A 16,016-nucleotide genomic window follows, 5' to 3' on the forward strand; every position below is an offset into this window, starting at 1 on the left:
GACTTTAGACTTCGGAACCTGAGATAATTTTTCACCGGTATTCATAAACTGTTATCATAGTATTCATATTCATGGTCTATTTTCTGTTCCTGCACTAGATGACTAGACTATTCTAGAACTCTCTTTCTCGCTTTAAACAAATATCAAACGTATATCTATCTCACTTTAATTTCCAAAAACGTATACTAATAAGTATTACTAGTTCAGTCACAGAAAACAGACCTATAGCGTTCATCTACTAGACATAGAGAATAGACTGCGCTGGACTGCGCGTCCGTGTGTGAAAATGGTCGATAGGGATGAGAGAGAGGGACCGTGGCAGACGGCTGAGACGGCCATTTCTATCTCTTTCCATTCAATGGTGTAATGGGAGAGAGAATGAGAGGAAGATTAGCCGTCTCCCACGGTCCCTCTCTCTCATTATTGCCGACCACATTGGATACATTACTTAGGCTATGTTCCAAAACTTCCTCTTCGAGAAAGATTTTACTTTATATGCTGTAGTATACGTTAGACGTACTATATATTTCGATTCTAAAATTTTCCTCGGAGAGGAAGTTTTGGAACATTGCCCTAGATACGGATCGCGCAGTCCATTCTCTATGGGTGCATTCAGTACTATAACCTAGACTCTAGAGTTCCTATAATGAGAGTCAAGACATAAGACCGGAAGGACGCCATTGCTGGGCGCCGGCCGGAAACAGCACAAATTACGCGTGGCACAAATATGCTTTATTCACCCTGCATCCGATTTGCGTCGTACGACACTCTGCAACCAATCAGAAAACAGGATTCCGATGGATTTTGCTTCGTATCATCGGAATCCTGTTTTCTGATTGGTTGCAGAGTGTCGTACGACGCAAATCGGATGCAGGGTGAATGCAGCAATAGACGCGTTTACGCCTGTTTGTACTACTACACCATGAAACAGTTGCTCGCACCAATTCACAGATTCATTAACACATTGAAAGCGCCTAGAAATGGCGACGACCAATCACGAAGGCGTCGCCCCTCATGTCTTGGCTCTCATTAAGGCCCGTCTACAATACACGGAGTAAGAAGTAAGAGTAAGATATTGACCAATCACAGTCGATTATTCTTCTCACATTCGACTGTGATTGGTCTTAAAGGCCCGTCTACAATACACGGAGTAAGAAGTAAGAGTAAGATATTGACCAATCACAGTCGATTATTCTTCTTACATTCGACTGTGATTGGTCTTAAAGGCCCGTCTACAATACACGGAGTAAGAAGAGTAAGAAATTGACCAATCACAGTCGATTATTCTTCTCACATTCGACTGTGATTGGTCAATTTCTTACTCTTACTTCTTACTCCGTGTATTGTAGACGACGCCTTATGGGAACTTTAGGGCCTGAGCACAATAGAGGAACAGGAATTAGATATTAAGATTTTAACCTATCAGAAACTGATTACATCGGAATACACGGTTTCTGATAGGTTGAAATCTTAATATCTAATTCTTGTTCCTCTATTGTGCGCAGGCCCTTACTATAACCGCTCACTGAGCGCTCAGTGAGTTCTCGTATTTGTTTGGTCTATATTTTTAGATCTAACAGAATATGCCAATCAGATGCAAGAGCTCACTGAGCGCTTAGTGAGCTGAATGCACCTTTATGTTTTCGGGTAGCTGCGAACGTTACGATATCACTTAAAAAAAAACTGAGTATCTATGAATCAGCCTCTAAAAATATTAGTCAAAAAGAACTTGAAATAACCGAATGTTTTACAAAAAAAAATCATTCATATTGATAAATCAGTAAAAATCGCACGTTCCTTCATGTTCTCTCTTTCATCATGATTCTAACCTGAATAGTCGTCTATTCTACGATTAATATCAGTTACAATTAATATCTTTTACGGTTTGCGGGACGGAGTGAAAGTTTTTTCCAGTTTTTTTTCTGCCATTCGTTTTTACTTGGAGCAAAAACGTCGAATGAGGCTAATTTTATTAACGCTAGTCGTCAAGAAGTTCAACTGAATAATTACTCCGAATTGTATCTACGAAAATAGCCGAATTCGACTGTAATCTCATCGCAAAATAATTCATAGAATTTGTATCTTCATTAAAATTCAATTTTCAAAAGTTCAATTGTTAAAACGCTCATTATTTCTTATGATATAATTTTTAATTAAGAACGATATGGAGGAAAAGACGAGCCCTTTCAAAGAAATTGGCTCCAACGATATTGACACGGAGTCAAAAGTAAATTAATGTTTGCTTTCAATTCATTAGTTTATATTCATAGCTATATTTGAGGTATGTTTGCAGGCAATGCTAAAGAGAAAATTACAAATGAAATCAGAAGCGCTCATGTTGTTAAGCAAGGAAATGGATCAGAATAGGATAGAACGAGACCAATTCAAACTGATGGCTGAACAAATTCAGGAACGGTTTCTACATTTGAAGAAACAGATGTGTGATATGAAAGAGCTGAACAGGTATCTAATTCAAGTCTATAATACGATAACATTACTTCAAGACTGTTTCATAATTTTTTCATTAACTTTTGTAATAAATTACAGTTTCAACGATGATTTTAGAACCTTGGATTTATTAACAGAAGCGCGTGAACAAAATAAATGCCTCAGGCTACAAGTTGAAACATTAAGGCAGAAGCTAACAGATGCTGAAGGTGATATCAAGGTGTTACGTACAAATAATAATCGTATACCAATTGAACAGCAGGAAACTCAATTAGCACCAGCTATGCATCAAAGAGAAGAGATGATAGAGCAATTGGAGAAATTAAATTTAAAGGTAAGCTAGAATTAAAGAAGCATGGTTTTTGATTCTTCGTTATGATTACTGTTGTCGTTCGTCTTCATTCCACCCTGTTTTATGTTACGTATTCTATCATTGATGGTATCAAAGACTAACTTTAATGGGTAATCATTGTCAATCAATATATTAATTATTAACTTGAGATTTTTCTCATGAAAAATCTTATCTGATAAAAGCCCTGTCAACCAGATTGCAGATTATCCCTCTTTTTTGTGAGATTGGATGATTTGACAGATAATTCAGAAATCTTCCCGAAAACGTCGGTTTTTGATACCAGTCAAATGACAGATATTCTCCTTCAACCTTGATCGAGAAATTTAAAGAATCTACATCTATTTCTAATGTAAATCGTAACCTAGGGTGAAATGAATTAAAACATTCTAGAAATCTATCTATCTTTTCCACTGGAACGGTCTGATTATCTAGGACTGTAGAAGTACTGAGCAGTTATTATTTCTATTTTTTAGATTGGTATTTTATTTCTTAGGGCTTATTACTGTTTTTGAAACAAGGTAAAATTAAGCGAATTTACTATTGTTAAATTATATTTATAACTTCATTGGGGGATCAACACTTAGTGAAATCATTCATCTTTGTAATTTTTCAAGATTCATAATTAAAGAACTGTAAAGAACTGTAATAAGCCCTCTTATGAAAGGTAGGATTCTGAAATTTTCTGATTTCATAAATTATTTTTTTATCCCAGTGAAATGTTTGATTTTTTATCACACTTTCTTTATTTTCATAGTAATTGATTCACTTGATTTAAGGAGTAATAAATGTTGATATTTCTGTATTAATGCACAATCATTTTTTATTTATTGGTTTATCTCATGTTCACTACCAGTTATTAATTCCTTGGATTGATTTATGTTTTGACAAAGAACTGCCATTTAATGAAATTAATTTTGTCCATAGTGTTCACAGTTGCAAACAGATCTACAAACAGTATTGGATGAGAAACATGAGCTGAAGATGGAAATGGATGCATTCAAATGTAAGGCACATCGTTTGAATCATGAACTGTCTAAAGCTTTGAATGCTACCAAACCAGTTGATTTGGATGCTCTTATCAATGAAAATAGGTAATCAAGAATGTGTAATTGTCGTTTTTTAATAAATAATTTAGATTCTATTTCCTATTCTCCTCCTTTTATTCTCCTATCTCAGGAAGATATTATGGGTTTTCTACAATAAGTCATATAACAATACCAAACTGTCATTAAAAGTTATAGAATCAGGATATTAGTTCTACTTATATTGTAAATATTCTAGATATCTGCAAGAAAGATTGCAGCAATTACTTGAGGAGAAGGAGCTCACTCGTCAATCTCTGTCAAAGTATAAGGTAGATTGACAGTGAATTGAAGTTATATTACGCATTCCTTTTTTGTAACTATTTTTTATATCAGATGATTAATTTTTTTGTAGAGTATGCTAGATAGTAAAAGGGCTAAAGGAACTATCAAGTTGGGCGTAAATTCTGCAGTTGGAACAGTGATGACTCACAAGCAAGGTAAAATATATACGTTGCAACAGCACTCACAAGCGTGTAGTACTAGGCATGAGGGAGAGAAATTTATATATTTATATTTTTATTTATATTTATATTTTTTAGTCGAACAGCTTCTTCAAGAAAGTTCTTATATACCTCCCCAGAAATCTGCTGCTGCCGTTACTGATCTACGGTGCCTTTGCACTGCCTTATTAGAGGCTTTAAATGACAAAACTTTAGCTCTGGCTCATCAGAAGAAAGCGAATAAGTAAATAGTTCAACGTTAGATGCATTTATATATTTGCATTTCGATAGATTAACTTGCACACGTTATTTACAGAATATTGGCATTGAGAATTTGTGAATTGGATAGTGCTGTACAGTCACCAACCATGAAGCTTTTGGAAGGATACACAAGTACCAATGTTGATTTGAGATGTACGTATAACTAGACAATTGTAATCTTTGATGTTGCTACTAACATATGTATTATTTAAAGCATGCTAGAGTGACGGCCGAACTTGATCGAGGTCGATAGTACAGATTTTTTAAATTCCAAGTAAAAAAGTCAATAATAGTAATATTTTTAATTCATTTTTTACATTATCGTTCTGTCTCACTTAAACGCATACATCTATCTTTATTTAACATTGTAATTCCATCTTTTGCAAGATCGAACATCAGCTAGACACAATTATTGCTTTGTTTATCATTCCGAGTCTTCGCTCAGCATTCACGTAATTTGCACAGATCGATATAAATCTTCTTTTTAAGCTTACAATTTTACAATTATTTTCATAAACTCAGTATTGTTTGTGTATGTAAAACGCTGGGTGTTGAACTGTCATTTTATGCACACAAGCTATAAAACTTTGTATTAAAGAAACATCTACGTCAAGAGAGAGCTCTTCAAGCTTAAAAATTGTAAGTTTTTAACGTTTTTTTTTTATTTTAGTATAAAGTTTACTGCAGCGCCTCCCAATTTTGCGTCTACTTTAATCCCGTAAAAGTTGTCACACTAGCCAATAATTCCATGTTCTTAAGTTCTTCGACCTCACCTTGCAAAACTTCTAGAAATAATGTAATACTACTTCTGCCGCGCAATAAAAGTTGAATTGAGTTCAACTTTTATCGCGCGATGGAAATTATATATTTAGTACTTCCGAACAAGTGAGACGTTAATTGGTTATCGCGCCAACTTCCGCCGCGCGGCAAATGTTGCCGCGTTCTGTGCGGAGGAGCCATAACTTCCAAGTTTTATAACTTGGAAAGTTTTTACTGAAAAATAACTTTATAGCGTTTTAAAAAGCTCTTGACGTCAACTACAAGAATATGTAATAAAAAAATAGTAGTTTCCGTTAACAAATTTCCACATGATTTTTATATGTGACCTTGATAATGGTATTTAAGGTCATACTCATAATAACATGAAATGTCCCTTAAAACCCTACAATTTTTGTCTAAAACATTTTTCAAGAAAATGCGTATTTTTCAAGAAATTAGCCTGATATGGTTTTTTCGGACTTTTTGAAATAAGCTACCAAAATATATAATAAAAAATGGGGGATCTCTTGAAAAATTTAAAGTGGCCTTGCCCTGACCTTGACAATACCATTCAAGTTCAAACCAATGATACTTTCTTATGTCCCCCTTGAAGTCATAAAACTTTTGGTACATGTATTTCTGTAAAATGTATTGTTCACGAGATATTTGAGATCGTCTTTAAAAATGGACACTTTGCATATACATACACCATATAGTATATGTATATACCCCTATTGTTATATTTAATTTTTATAGGTGATAGCGACTTCAATAATTTGGATCATACTAACAGCAGTATACATAATATCGAGGAGAAGAATGTTGTAACAAATGAAGATAATATACAATGTAGCTCATCGCCTGAAAGTCAAATTATGCAACAATTGCAGTCGATACAAATGAGTCTTCCAAGGAACTTAGGAGTATTGGTTCAAAAGGCATTAAATAATTTAAATGATAAACAGAAGGTATGAGATTAAAAATATGTTACAGAGTACAAACACACACAAAACAGAGTGTCCTAGCAAACGAGAATGGATTGAATTGGATAAATACGTATAATTCAAGTTTTCGAATTCGCGTTATCCGCGAAAAAGGTACTGAATTTTGTAGAGACTGTGTACACTGAATCCGTTTCTATACGTCTAGATAAATATAATAAATATGGACTCTAGTGGATTCATATAGATTCAGAAATGAAAATATGCTAGTTTGCGATCCCAGAAAGTGATGTATCGTTGGGAAGCATGTACTTAGACGATCATAAATATATGATGCGTTTCTTCCCGAATGAACCTTAGTACTATACATAGAGTATACAACATTACAGATTTACGGCGCGACTCCCGAATATAATCTGCATTATCGTGATTAGGGTTATGTCTAGAAATTATCTTGTCGCCGTGGATCCGCAATGTTATACACTTTGTATATCACATCGTGGTTTGTTCAGGAGGCAAAAACTTGCGTATAACTCACCTCGATGCATGCTTTTTAATGATATATCACTTGCTGCGATCGACGACTAGTTGGTGGGTCTTCTTTGTTACAGTTCTTCAATACCGCACGTTAAATTGAAACAAATTAATCGTACGTTCATTGCGTTGAACATTAAGTAAGATACCAAAATAAATTAGCAATACGTAATTACGAATTCAACTGGATTAGTCGCACGTTTCATTTCTATGCACATTAGATGGAATACAGAAAGTAAATAACTAATCCGTAATTACTTGATTCAAGCGGATTACAGATATAGAAAAAGGATTTTAAAAATTCAAAAACTTGATTCGATATCGCTTGAATGAATAATTTTCAATATTTTTTAATAACTTCTCGTTTGCTGGAATCTCAGCTTTTTGATACAGCTTGTATGCAGGTTGGAGGGCGCCCACGTCGATAACCTTGACACGTTGTCAAGTCGTAACTCCAATAAAGAGAGGCAAGAATTATGAAATACTAAATGGAATGAGCCATAGCTCATTCAAAAGGAGAGGTCGTGCGTTTACTAATATTGTAAAAGAGTTTGGGTGGATGGGCTTTTGATTCTGAGAAAAGTATCAGAGTGCATCTGAAATAACGCCCACTAATCATAGGCCGCGGTCCGATACACGCTCACAACGCTTAAAAATCATTTCATCCTTGTTGTTTGTCAAATGTTAAACGAAGACAAACAATGCTCATGAGCGTTGGCAGCATGATTCGGACCACGGCCATACAGTGCTATTCTTAATAAAAAAACTGAATCGAAAAGTTCTCTACCATTTTGCAATTTTGGTAATAGATAACGAGATATTAATTTCTAAAGATTGCCGAATAAATGGATAAAATTGATGTATAAGACAATTTTCAGATATTTTTCAGTGTTCCTTGTGATATTTTGAAGATGTTTCTTAAAGAATTTTTAAAGATATCTAAAGTAGAGTCCTAGATATAACAGAAAAGCGCAACCGAGCATATTTAAAGATTATAATTAATCGTCAAAAAATGGCGACCTGTGTTTACATCTGTCATTCTGCAAACGGAGTGCGATTCCTATAACAGTAGTGTTTCTACTGACTACAAAGAAATTGATTCTCATTGGAGACTACAGTTTATATATCAAGATTTAAAAATAATGATACTTATCGAAATTAGAGTCCTAAAAAACTATCCGCAGAAAAAATGGCGGGACCAATCAAAAATCGAGACAGCGGTTGCGCTTCTCTGTTATATCTAGGACTCTAATCTAAAGTTGTCTTATACGTCGATTTTAGATATTTTACTCATTGGGTAATTAAAAAAAAGTATTGCGAAAATTGCAAAATGATAGAGGATTTTTTGATTCAGTTTTTTATTAGGAATAGCACTATATGATTAGTGGGCGTTATTTCAGATACACTCTACACACACCCGCACACACACAGGGTGTCCCATTTCAAATAATGCATTAAGATTTCTCGAAAATTATGGTAGATACGGAAAAATGTTTCCAACAAAAATTGTATTGTTCGGAGGGGGATCCCTCCGAATTATATAACTTTTATCGTAGCGCGGTGATAATGTATGATACGTGCATTCGGCAATCTGCTGTGCGCGACGGCGTGCAGCTGATTGGTCGGCGTGGACGCGGGTACACACCAGGCACGAATCCCGAACGCGGGCGCGGCGCGATGTTTCGACAGGTCTTGACGCAGTAACGCAAAGAGCGCGAAGTTGATAACGCCGATAACCAACGGCCGAGAACTCTCGGCGAAGGCGGAGAAAATTCCACTCCGGGCTATTGTCGTGAGTAAGGCGAAGGTGCTTGCACCAGGCGGTCGAGGATCGACGGAGACAGAGCTCTATCCCCTTACTATGCTGGCGCGGTGCGAGAAAAATGCGACAGTTGGTCGGCGGCCGAGAAAGCTCGGCGGGGGCAGAGTACGCTCTGGCCCCGGAGAGTATCCCGTCGGTGCAACAGCGCAAGGACTGCAGCTGGTCGGCGACCGAGTACGCTCGGCAGGACAGAGTTTTCTCGGTATCACCTGTAAACAGCAAAGTAAAATCATTAAACACGATCTACACAGCACACAGAATGCAAGTCGCAGGTCGCAAGTGAAACGTATTTCAGATATAATAGGCCGCAATACGTAGGACGCAGGACGCGAAAGTTGAAGTTCACCCAATTTTCTGCAATCTGCGTTTTGCAACCTATTATAACTAAAAAATATTAGGTTAGTTTCTAGTCTTGTGACCTGCGATCTGCATTCTGTGTTTTATATAAACTGGGCTTTAGATTCGTACGACTTATAAGAGAATTTATTTTTTTGAAATGCAAAGTGTACACTGTGTCTAGAATTTCCTCATATGATTGTAGCTAGTCATAGCGACAAAACTATTGTATATATACTGTAAATAATATTGTAAATAATTGGAGGGAATTGTAACGATTATTGGCGATGTATATTTTTGATGGTATCAAAAGCTTCACGTGTATGACAGCATACCTAACTATACACATACAATGAGTTGACCACCAAAGAAAAAGTTTACATACAAAAATGTTGCACTTACTTTTCCTTGAAGATTTCCACGATGTTCGTTAGTCTAACTCGATCGAAAGCTTTTGTCATGCGCTATTTGGAACAGGACGTATACGATTCTGACCCTTCCACGAGAGACAGCGACAGTTCCTGTCCGCGATGATCTCCCAGGGCGATCTCCATGTAATTCGGTGGACCAACGTTGATTCCAATTTTCAAAAACTTGTAACCCGTAGTCGCTAGGTCGTAACGTCTGCTAAGTAAACGCACCGCGCGATGCTCCATGCTGTGTACATACGTAATGTTTGAAAACGTTTTTTATTTTTGATGTATAGAACGTTGAAACTTACGTGTTACTACAGGCCTTCGTTTCGTACGATGCGTTGCTCTCTTTGGCGAAGTACATTTTCAACCGTTTGTAAAAACGGATATTGCAAGACTAATTGCATCCACGTAAATTGTGACGTATATGGTAATACTTCTAGAATTGAAGAGGGCGTAACCCCTCCTCCTCTTTCTAAGAATTGCAAACGTGTGGCGACACCTTTATCACGTCTTTCTACATATTTTGTTTGTCGCGAGTGTATCAATGTTTATATATATATAATTCGAGATCTATTTGACTTAACTTCCGAATGACTATAGAAGAAAATCAAACTCTTTACGACGTAGGTTTGTAACGCCGAATTTGTTACTTATTTTATCTTTGTGACCTGGGGAGAGATTTTCAAAACCCCGACTTTTTCATTTACTGAACTGCAAGCCCTTTACTTTTACGTTTATCGCGTCTAAGTGTATTTTTACTGTGACCGGATTTTTCGAATTAATTAACCAGATGACCTTGTACGTGCATGAATTAATTATGTTAATGTGCACTGGCCATATATATATATACATGTACGACCACACAGAAACGTTTGTGGATAAACGGGTGTGATGCCAGACTGACTTACTTATTATGCTGCGTGGGGTACTAGCTCTGCAAAACTCTAGTGGATAATCGGTTGTCGGTGAAGTCCGCTGTCCGTGCAAGAGCACCAGAAGGATAGCAAGCGGCGGTTGGGTGGTCTCGAAGAGCACCAAGGGTCAGGTGACTATTGAGACAAGTCACTGGTTGTTGCGCGAACTGACTCGAATAAATTGAGTTCTCGTTATTACGGTCGCGAACCGATGTGAACTATATAATCTAAACTTTCGTACTAACGCGAGGTGATGTGGACCGGGTTAGATGATTTGATGTACTGACGCTCTGCGCTTCCGCGGGACCTCTATTTATACCCCGAAAAAAGAGCGTAGTGCCCTTTGTCTAGGATGCAAATAATTAGTTGCAATGTCGCGCGAGATTTACGATTTTTATAGCGTCATTGTTAATCTAAAGTGCATTGTTAAAGAGGTTTCGAGAAGAAAAGAAATGATTTATGTTTTCCTTTAAAGGGACAAGATCCGCTCCAAGCGAGTGACGAATTCTGACATCCTCGCGGAAAATATGGCTAAGTAAACGTGCAAAATAAACGTGAAATAACGTGCAAGTGCGGTGCCTTATATAAATTTAAAATGGATTCATGCTATTGTGAAGTTTATCCATATAAATTGGAAGTAACGTGCAAATGCGGTACTTCTTATCGATTCCTAATAAAGGTACTTATTTGATTATTAATAATTTATTGCATTTATCAATAATTTTTGTTTTTTTATACACTTTCCTTTCTACTGTTGTTAATTCATAAAAAACATTCTAATAACTCGTGTAAACATGCGTATCCTATTTCAGTGTCAGAGACATCCAGCTTCTAACAATGAAAAAAAAAAACAATTTGTCGCTGAATGTCAATAATAATTTAATAATATTTAAAAAATATCTTTTTTTAGATATTGCTTTTTTAAAATTATTTTTTACAATGTATACATATGAATCATTGCAATATTTACGGTTAGGTTATTAACCCATTCGGGTGATACTTTAAAACTTAATAAGTTTTCTTGTTGTTGCGCTTGCAAAGCCCATCGTATAATATCAATATCATGGGTCATTGCCCCTTTAAATCGCTTCAATAAATTTATCTAACGTGTATGCTGAAATTCGTTCTAACTTTTCAAGTCTACTACCATCTACATTCATATACTTTTCCCATCGCCGCAATTGGTGTGCTGATATTACTTTTCGAAACTTTTATTTTACAGATTCAATTGTTCTTGGTTTTAACTTACTTCTCCAATATTCAACTGCTCTTCTTTTATATTCTGCTGAAATATCGTCGATGTCACAAACCATTTCTTTTACATTGCGTGCGTTATTTTCTTCTTCATCTACGAGTTCTATTTCTTGTGCGTCTGGTACGTCATATGAGTTTAAAAAATCTAACGATTTTTCTTCGATTTCAAAGTAGTCTTTGTACATTTCTTTTAACATCTTTTCCATTATTCTCTCCATCGTAACTTCTTCTGATGTTACAGGACTTTCTGGGAAGTCCAAGGCAGTAAATACTGCAGACAGCAGTATTATTACATTTCGTGGATTAAACCGCATTATTTTCTAAAAATTATAAATATTATTTACGTATATCTATTTCCAATATAATATAGTTATTAAAAGAAAGATAGAAAAAAGTTTTTATTGTCTATTTCATATAATCAATAACTTTGATATCTTCTTACTGGTTATTCTTCAAAGAAATTCATTGAACATAGGAAAAAACAATCTTGTACAATGTACAAATGATGTCTGTTCCTACAAGTGTTTAAAAAATGTAATCAAATTATAAATATACTGTTTCTTCAAATTCTAACAATTAAATTTAAAAAGTGAATAAAACGTATATGATTATTTCAATAAAAAAAATTTTTTTAAGTAAGAAAATACAAAAAGCAATAAAAATTTTAAAAGTTAGCACTTACTGATAGAGGTTCGTATTACTCTCACAACTGGTAGTACTTATTAATTGAAATCAAATACGAAACTGCGAATTTGTTGTCTTTTATACTTATGTTCGTGTCAACAATATACGCAGACTATGCGTCAGCATATCTATTTTCCGCCTAAAAATAAGTTAATATGACGCAATATTTTGCAATACATTATTTAACACGGTAGTGTCTCGGCGGTAAGCCAAGCCAAGCGACACTGCCATGGCTACTTTACGCGAGCCGGCGTTCATGTTAACATTGAACACTGCAATTAGCTGCTGTACGATTAAAATGAAAAATGAACGATATTTTACGAAGATAATAATTTCTTTATTCATACTTCGATTTTAATTTTCCGAGGTACATTTTTGTATATATTATCAAAAACATTTGACTGGTTTCGGAAATTTAACAAGGTCAACTATTACTATATTACTGTTATTATTATTATCATTACTATCATTATTATTGTTATAATAACATTATTATTGTAAAAGGCTCTTATTATAATAGCTAGTGCGATAATGATGCGTACTGGACTGTATTCATTGAACGGTATCTTGTGATTCCAACGCAGTACGAATACGTATTGAGTAAAAAGAGACGTTTTCGTTTATATCTGAGAAATGGTTTTTCGGAACGTGTTTTAAATACACACTGTTGTTTTCAACGTAAAATTTTCTTTAATTTTCGTCATATAAAAAATTGAAATATTTTTGAAAATAAGTGTGGAGAATGGGGATATACAATAAATAAATAGTTAAAAAAAATTTTTTTATTATAGTTATGAAGTACTCTTCCAACCATTCAATTTTGATTCTAAAAATGTTTGTCCATTTCTTATAGTTTCGAAGATATTCGCTCCGAAAGAAAAAAATTGATTTTTTCCGAGGGAGGATTTCACCCCCTGAACATGCGATTCCGCACGTATAAAAAAGTACTTTTCTCTTATTTTTGTCTATAGAACAACATACTAAAACTAAAAGCTCAGTTAAACCGGAGAGGTTCAACTGGCTGTGTTCCTTTGTAAGTCACACAAAAAAAATAAACATTTTCATTCCTCTTTTTTTTTCAATTTTCTTACGGTAAGGTTACAGATTTGTTATGTTACTTAGAATTGTTTGTAAATTGAAAATTCTTATTTCCGATCAAGTAAAATTTATCTAATGAAAAGTGATTAAACTGCTTTATATGTCAATGTAGTAATTGGAATATGAATACAAAACAGATAATCCCGAACATAGCCCAAACCCTTTTACAGTTTTTACACTCTCGACCTCGCCTTTCGAATGGTATAGGTTACATTCCAATTCGTATTTCGCAATTCGTGCCATCTCCTTGTCAGTTGAATGCGTGTTCTTTTTGCATTCTGACAAGTAAGATTCAACTGAGATTTTACTTACAATCTGCACTAGATCGAGACCGTGTGCTTTAGAACCTTAGCAGAAAACTGACTTATAATCTTAATAGGCTTTCTACAATAAGTCATTACTTAAGCTTTAAGTCTTAAGCTATAAGAAATTGATCAATCATAATCGATTATTCTTTTCGCATTCGACTGTGATTGGTTAATTGTCTTATGATTTAAAGACTTAAAACTTAAGTAATAGCTTATTGTAGAAAGCCCATTAGACGATATGTTATGACTTAAATCTTATGTTTTTAGTAACACACAAGAACTGTCTTATAATTTATGTTTTAAAGCACCTCATACATATTTATACACCTTTAAGACATAAGTCATGAGATACATATTATGGACTTTCTACAATAAGCTATTAGTCATAAATCAGAAGTCAGATGCTAAAAATTGACGACTGTGATTGGTCAATTTCCAGCTTCTAACTTCTGATTATTTATGGCTAATAGCTTATTGTAGAATGCCTCAAATAGTTCTTGTGCGTTATTAAAGACATAAAGACTTAAGTCATAAGACACCATCTTAAGATTATAAGTCAGCCTTTCTGTTACAGCTCTTAGTGAGCCTCGTAAACTCACTTTAAAAGTGAGATTATGAATCTGAGTTGTCATGTGATAACTTTTTGCTAAAGTAAGCAAGTATGTATAATAGTGATGTCATTAATCTGAGTATGAAATACTCAGTTCACTTTAGACTCAGTTTCACTTGTGTAGAACTAATAACGTTTTAATTAGACGTTTAAGTCCAATTTTAAGAACGTTGTTTCTTCTCCCTGATAAAAAAAAAGTTGATAGAGAACGATAGAAAAATCCTATCGTTTTGAATATGGAATCTGGTTTATGAATTCACTAATTTGAATCAGATCTTATAGGAATCTTCTACAAATCTTATAGAATCCAATAAAATACGATAGGATTCATATCCGATCAATCGTGATGCTCGCAAGGTCAACGATAGAATATGATATAAATACTTATAGAATATAATATACAAATTGATAGAAATTATACCGTTCTCAATCGTTCTTCATTTATCTATCAACTTTTTTTACCAGGACGTGCAAACTAGTAATGTTTGGACTACTATTTCGTAAGTACAAATTGCACAACTTTTATACGAAGCAAATATTGTCACGATCATGTGACTAAAGCTCTAGATATACCAAAGTAGCACAAAGATCCTTCATTTTCGACTTACTAACATCATATACCAATCATACTAAGCACTTATTGGTCTACAGGCCACTAGGCGCGGTCGAAATAGCCAAAAGGAAAATTGTTGGCATTTCGGTTCAGATAAAAGCATTGCACTACTTTGGTATATCTAGAGTTTTAGATGTGACAACTTTAGAGCGCCCATATTGGACTACGAAATGGTAAAGATCTCAATCTTGAAATTTTTTTACGTTCTCGACATAAACCCCACCTCACAGACACGTATCAATGCGTATACTTTAATCCTGAAAAAGAATTTTTAAATTTATAAAAGAGGAAAAAGTAATTATTATACAAAAATTACAAGGTTTTATCAGTAATACAGGCCGCTTTAAGATCCCCTTAAGTAGAAGATGGAGTACTCTAATAGACAGTTCACAGTTGGGCAGTGTACTAATTCTTGAAAAATAAATCTAGTCATAAATTATATTTGTTTATTAATAGTAAATTTAATTAATTGATTAATTGATTGGTTTATCATACTGTACAACTAGTAATGTATACAATTAATAATGTATAAAAGAATAATGTATAAAAGTGTTAGTCAGTATTTCTATCAAATCAGTATTTATAATGTATAATTTGTTCTGTGATGGACATGATTTTATTAAATGATGAAAAATGATTTATTATGTAATTGTTGTAATAATTAGTTTAACGTATCATGACTTGCACGTAGTGACATCATAATAGTAGGCTGACAGTAGAACGATCATATTGAATGATGACGTTTTCATATTTTTGGTACAAGACATTATCCAACTGATCTAACCACGAGTCGAATTGCGAACTGAATCTGTCGGCGAATGTTATCGATAGTTCCACTGATTTCTTTAGTTGATGATAAGATATTTCTTTCCTATGTGAACATGTATATAATTGTTATTGCTAAATACATAGAATATTTCAAATATTATGTGTATTCGCATTTATGTGTACATCATTAATTTCATTTCTTTCAGCTTCATATTCTTTCATTTTTTCCAGATGTTGAATGCCTGGTCGTTAATAATGCATCTTTATTCGATTTGTTTCTGCAGATATTTTATATTTATTTGTTGAATCGCTTGTAACTCTTTAACAGACAATTTCTTTCTTTGTTGAATTTATTTTCCTTTTATCTGTCTAA

The 16,016-nt window shown here is 34.3% G+C and overlaps 1 protein-coding gene across 3 annotated transcripts; it reads left to right on the plus strand.

Moving 5' to 3' along the window:
* The first annotated feature begins 1,758 nt into the window (after window positions 1-1,758).
* On the plus strand, window positions 1,759-6,347 carry LOC108763517 (coiled-coil domain-containing protein 149). Of its 3 annotated transcripts, none has more exons than XM_018511216.1 (9): window positions 1,759-1,780; window positions 2,294-2,463; window positions 2,548-2,782; window positions 3,725-3,891; window positions 4,082-4,154; window positions 4,238-4,322; window positions 4,425-4,569; window positions 4,642-4,739; window positions 6,102-6,347. In XM_018511216.1, exons 2-9 carry the CDS (start codon window positions 2,297-2,299, stop codon window positions 6,317-6,319), a joined length of 1,188 nt encoding a protein of 395 aa, XP_018366718.1. In that variant the 5' UTR covers window positions 1,759-1,780; window positions 2,294-2,296; the 3' UTR covers window positions 6,320-6,347. The 3 variants fall into 3 exon arrangements, with proteins under 3 accessions (XP_018366718.1, XP_018366716.1, XP_018366717.1); XM_018511214.1 differs by lacking the exon at window positions 1,759-1,780 and adding an exon at window positions 1,953-2,227; XM_018511215.1 differs by lacking the exon at window positions 1,759-1,780 and adding an exon at window positions 1,953-2,227 and having other exon boundaries at window positions 2,566-2,782.
* Window positions 6,348-16,016: the final 9,669 nt, after the last annotated feature.

Source organism: Trachymyrmex cornetzi, unplaced genomic scaffold, assembly GCF_001594075.2.
Source record: "Trachymyrmex cornetzi isolate Tcor2-1 unplaced genomic scaffold, Tcor1.1 scaffold363, whole genome shotgun sequence".
NCBI classification, from domain to species: domain Eukaryota; kingdom Metazoa; phylum Arthropoda; class Insecta; order Hymenoptera; family Formicidae; genus Trachymyrmex; species Trachymyrmex cornetzi.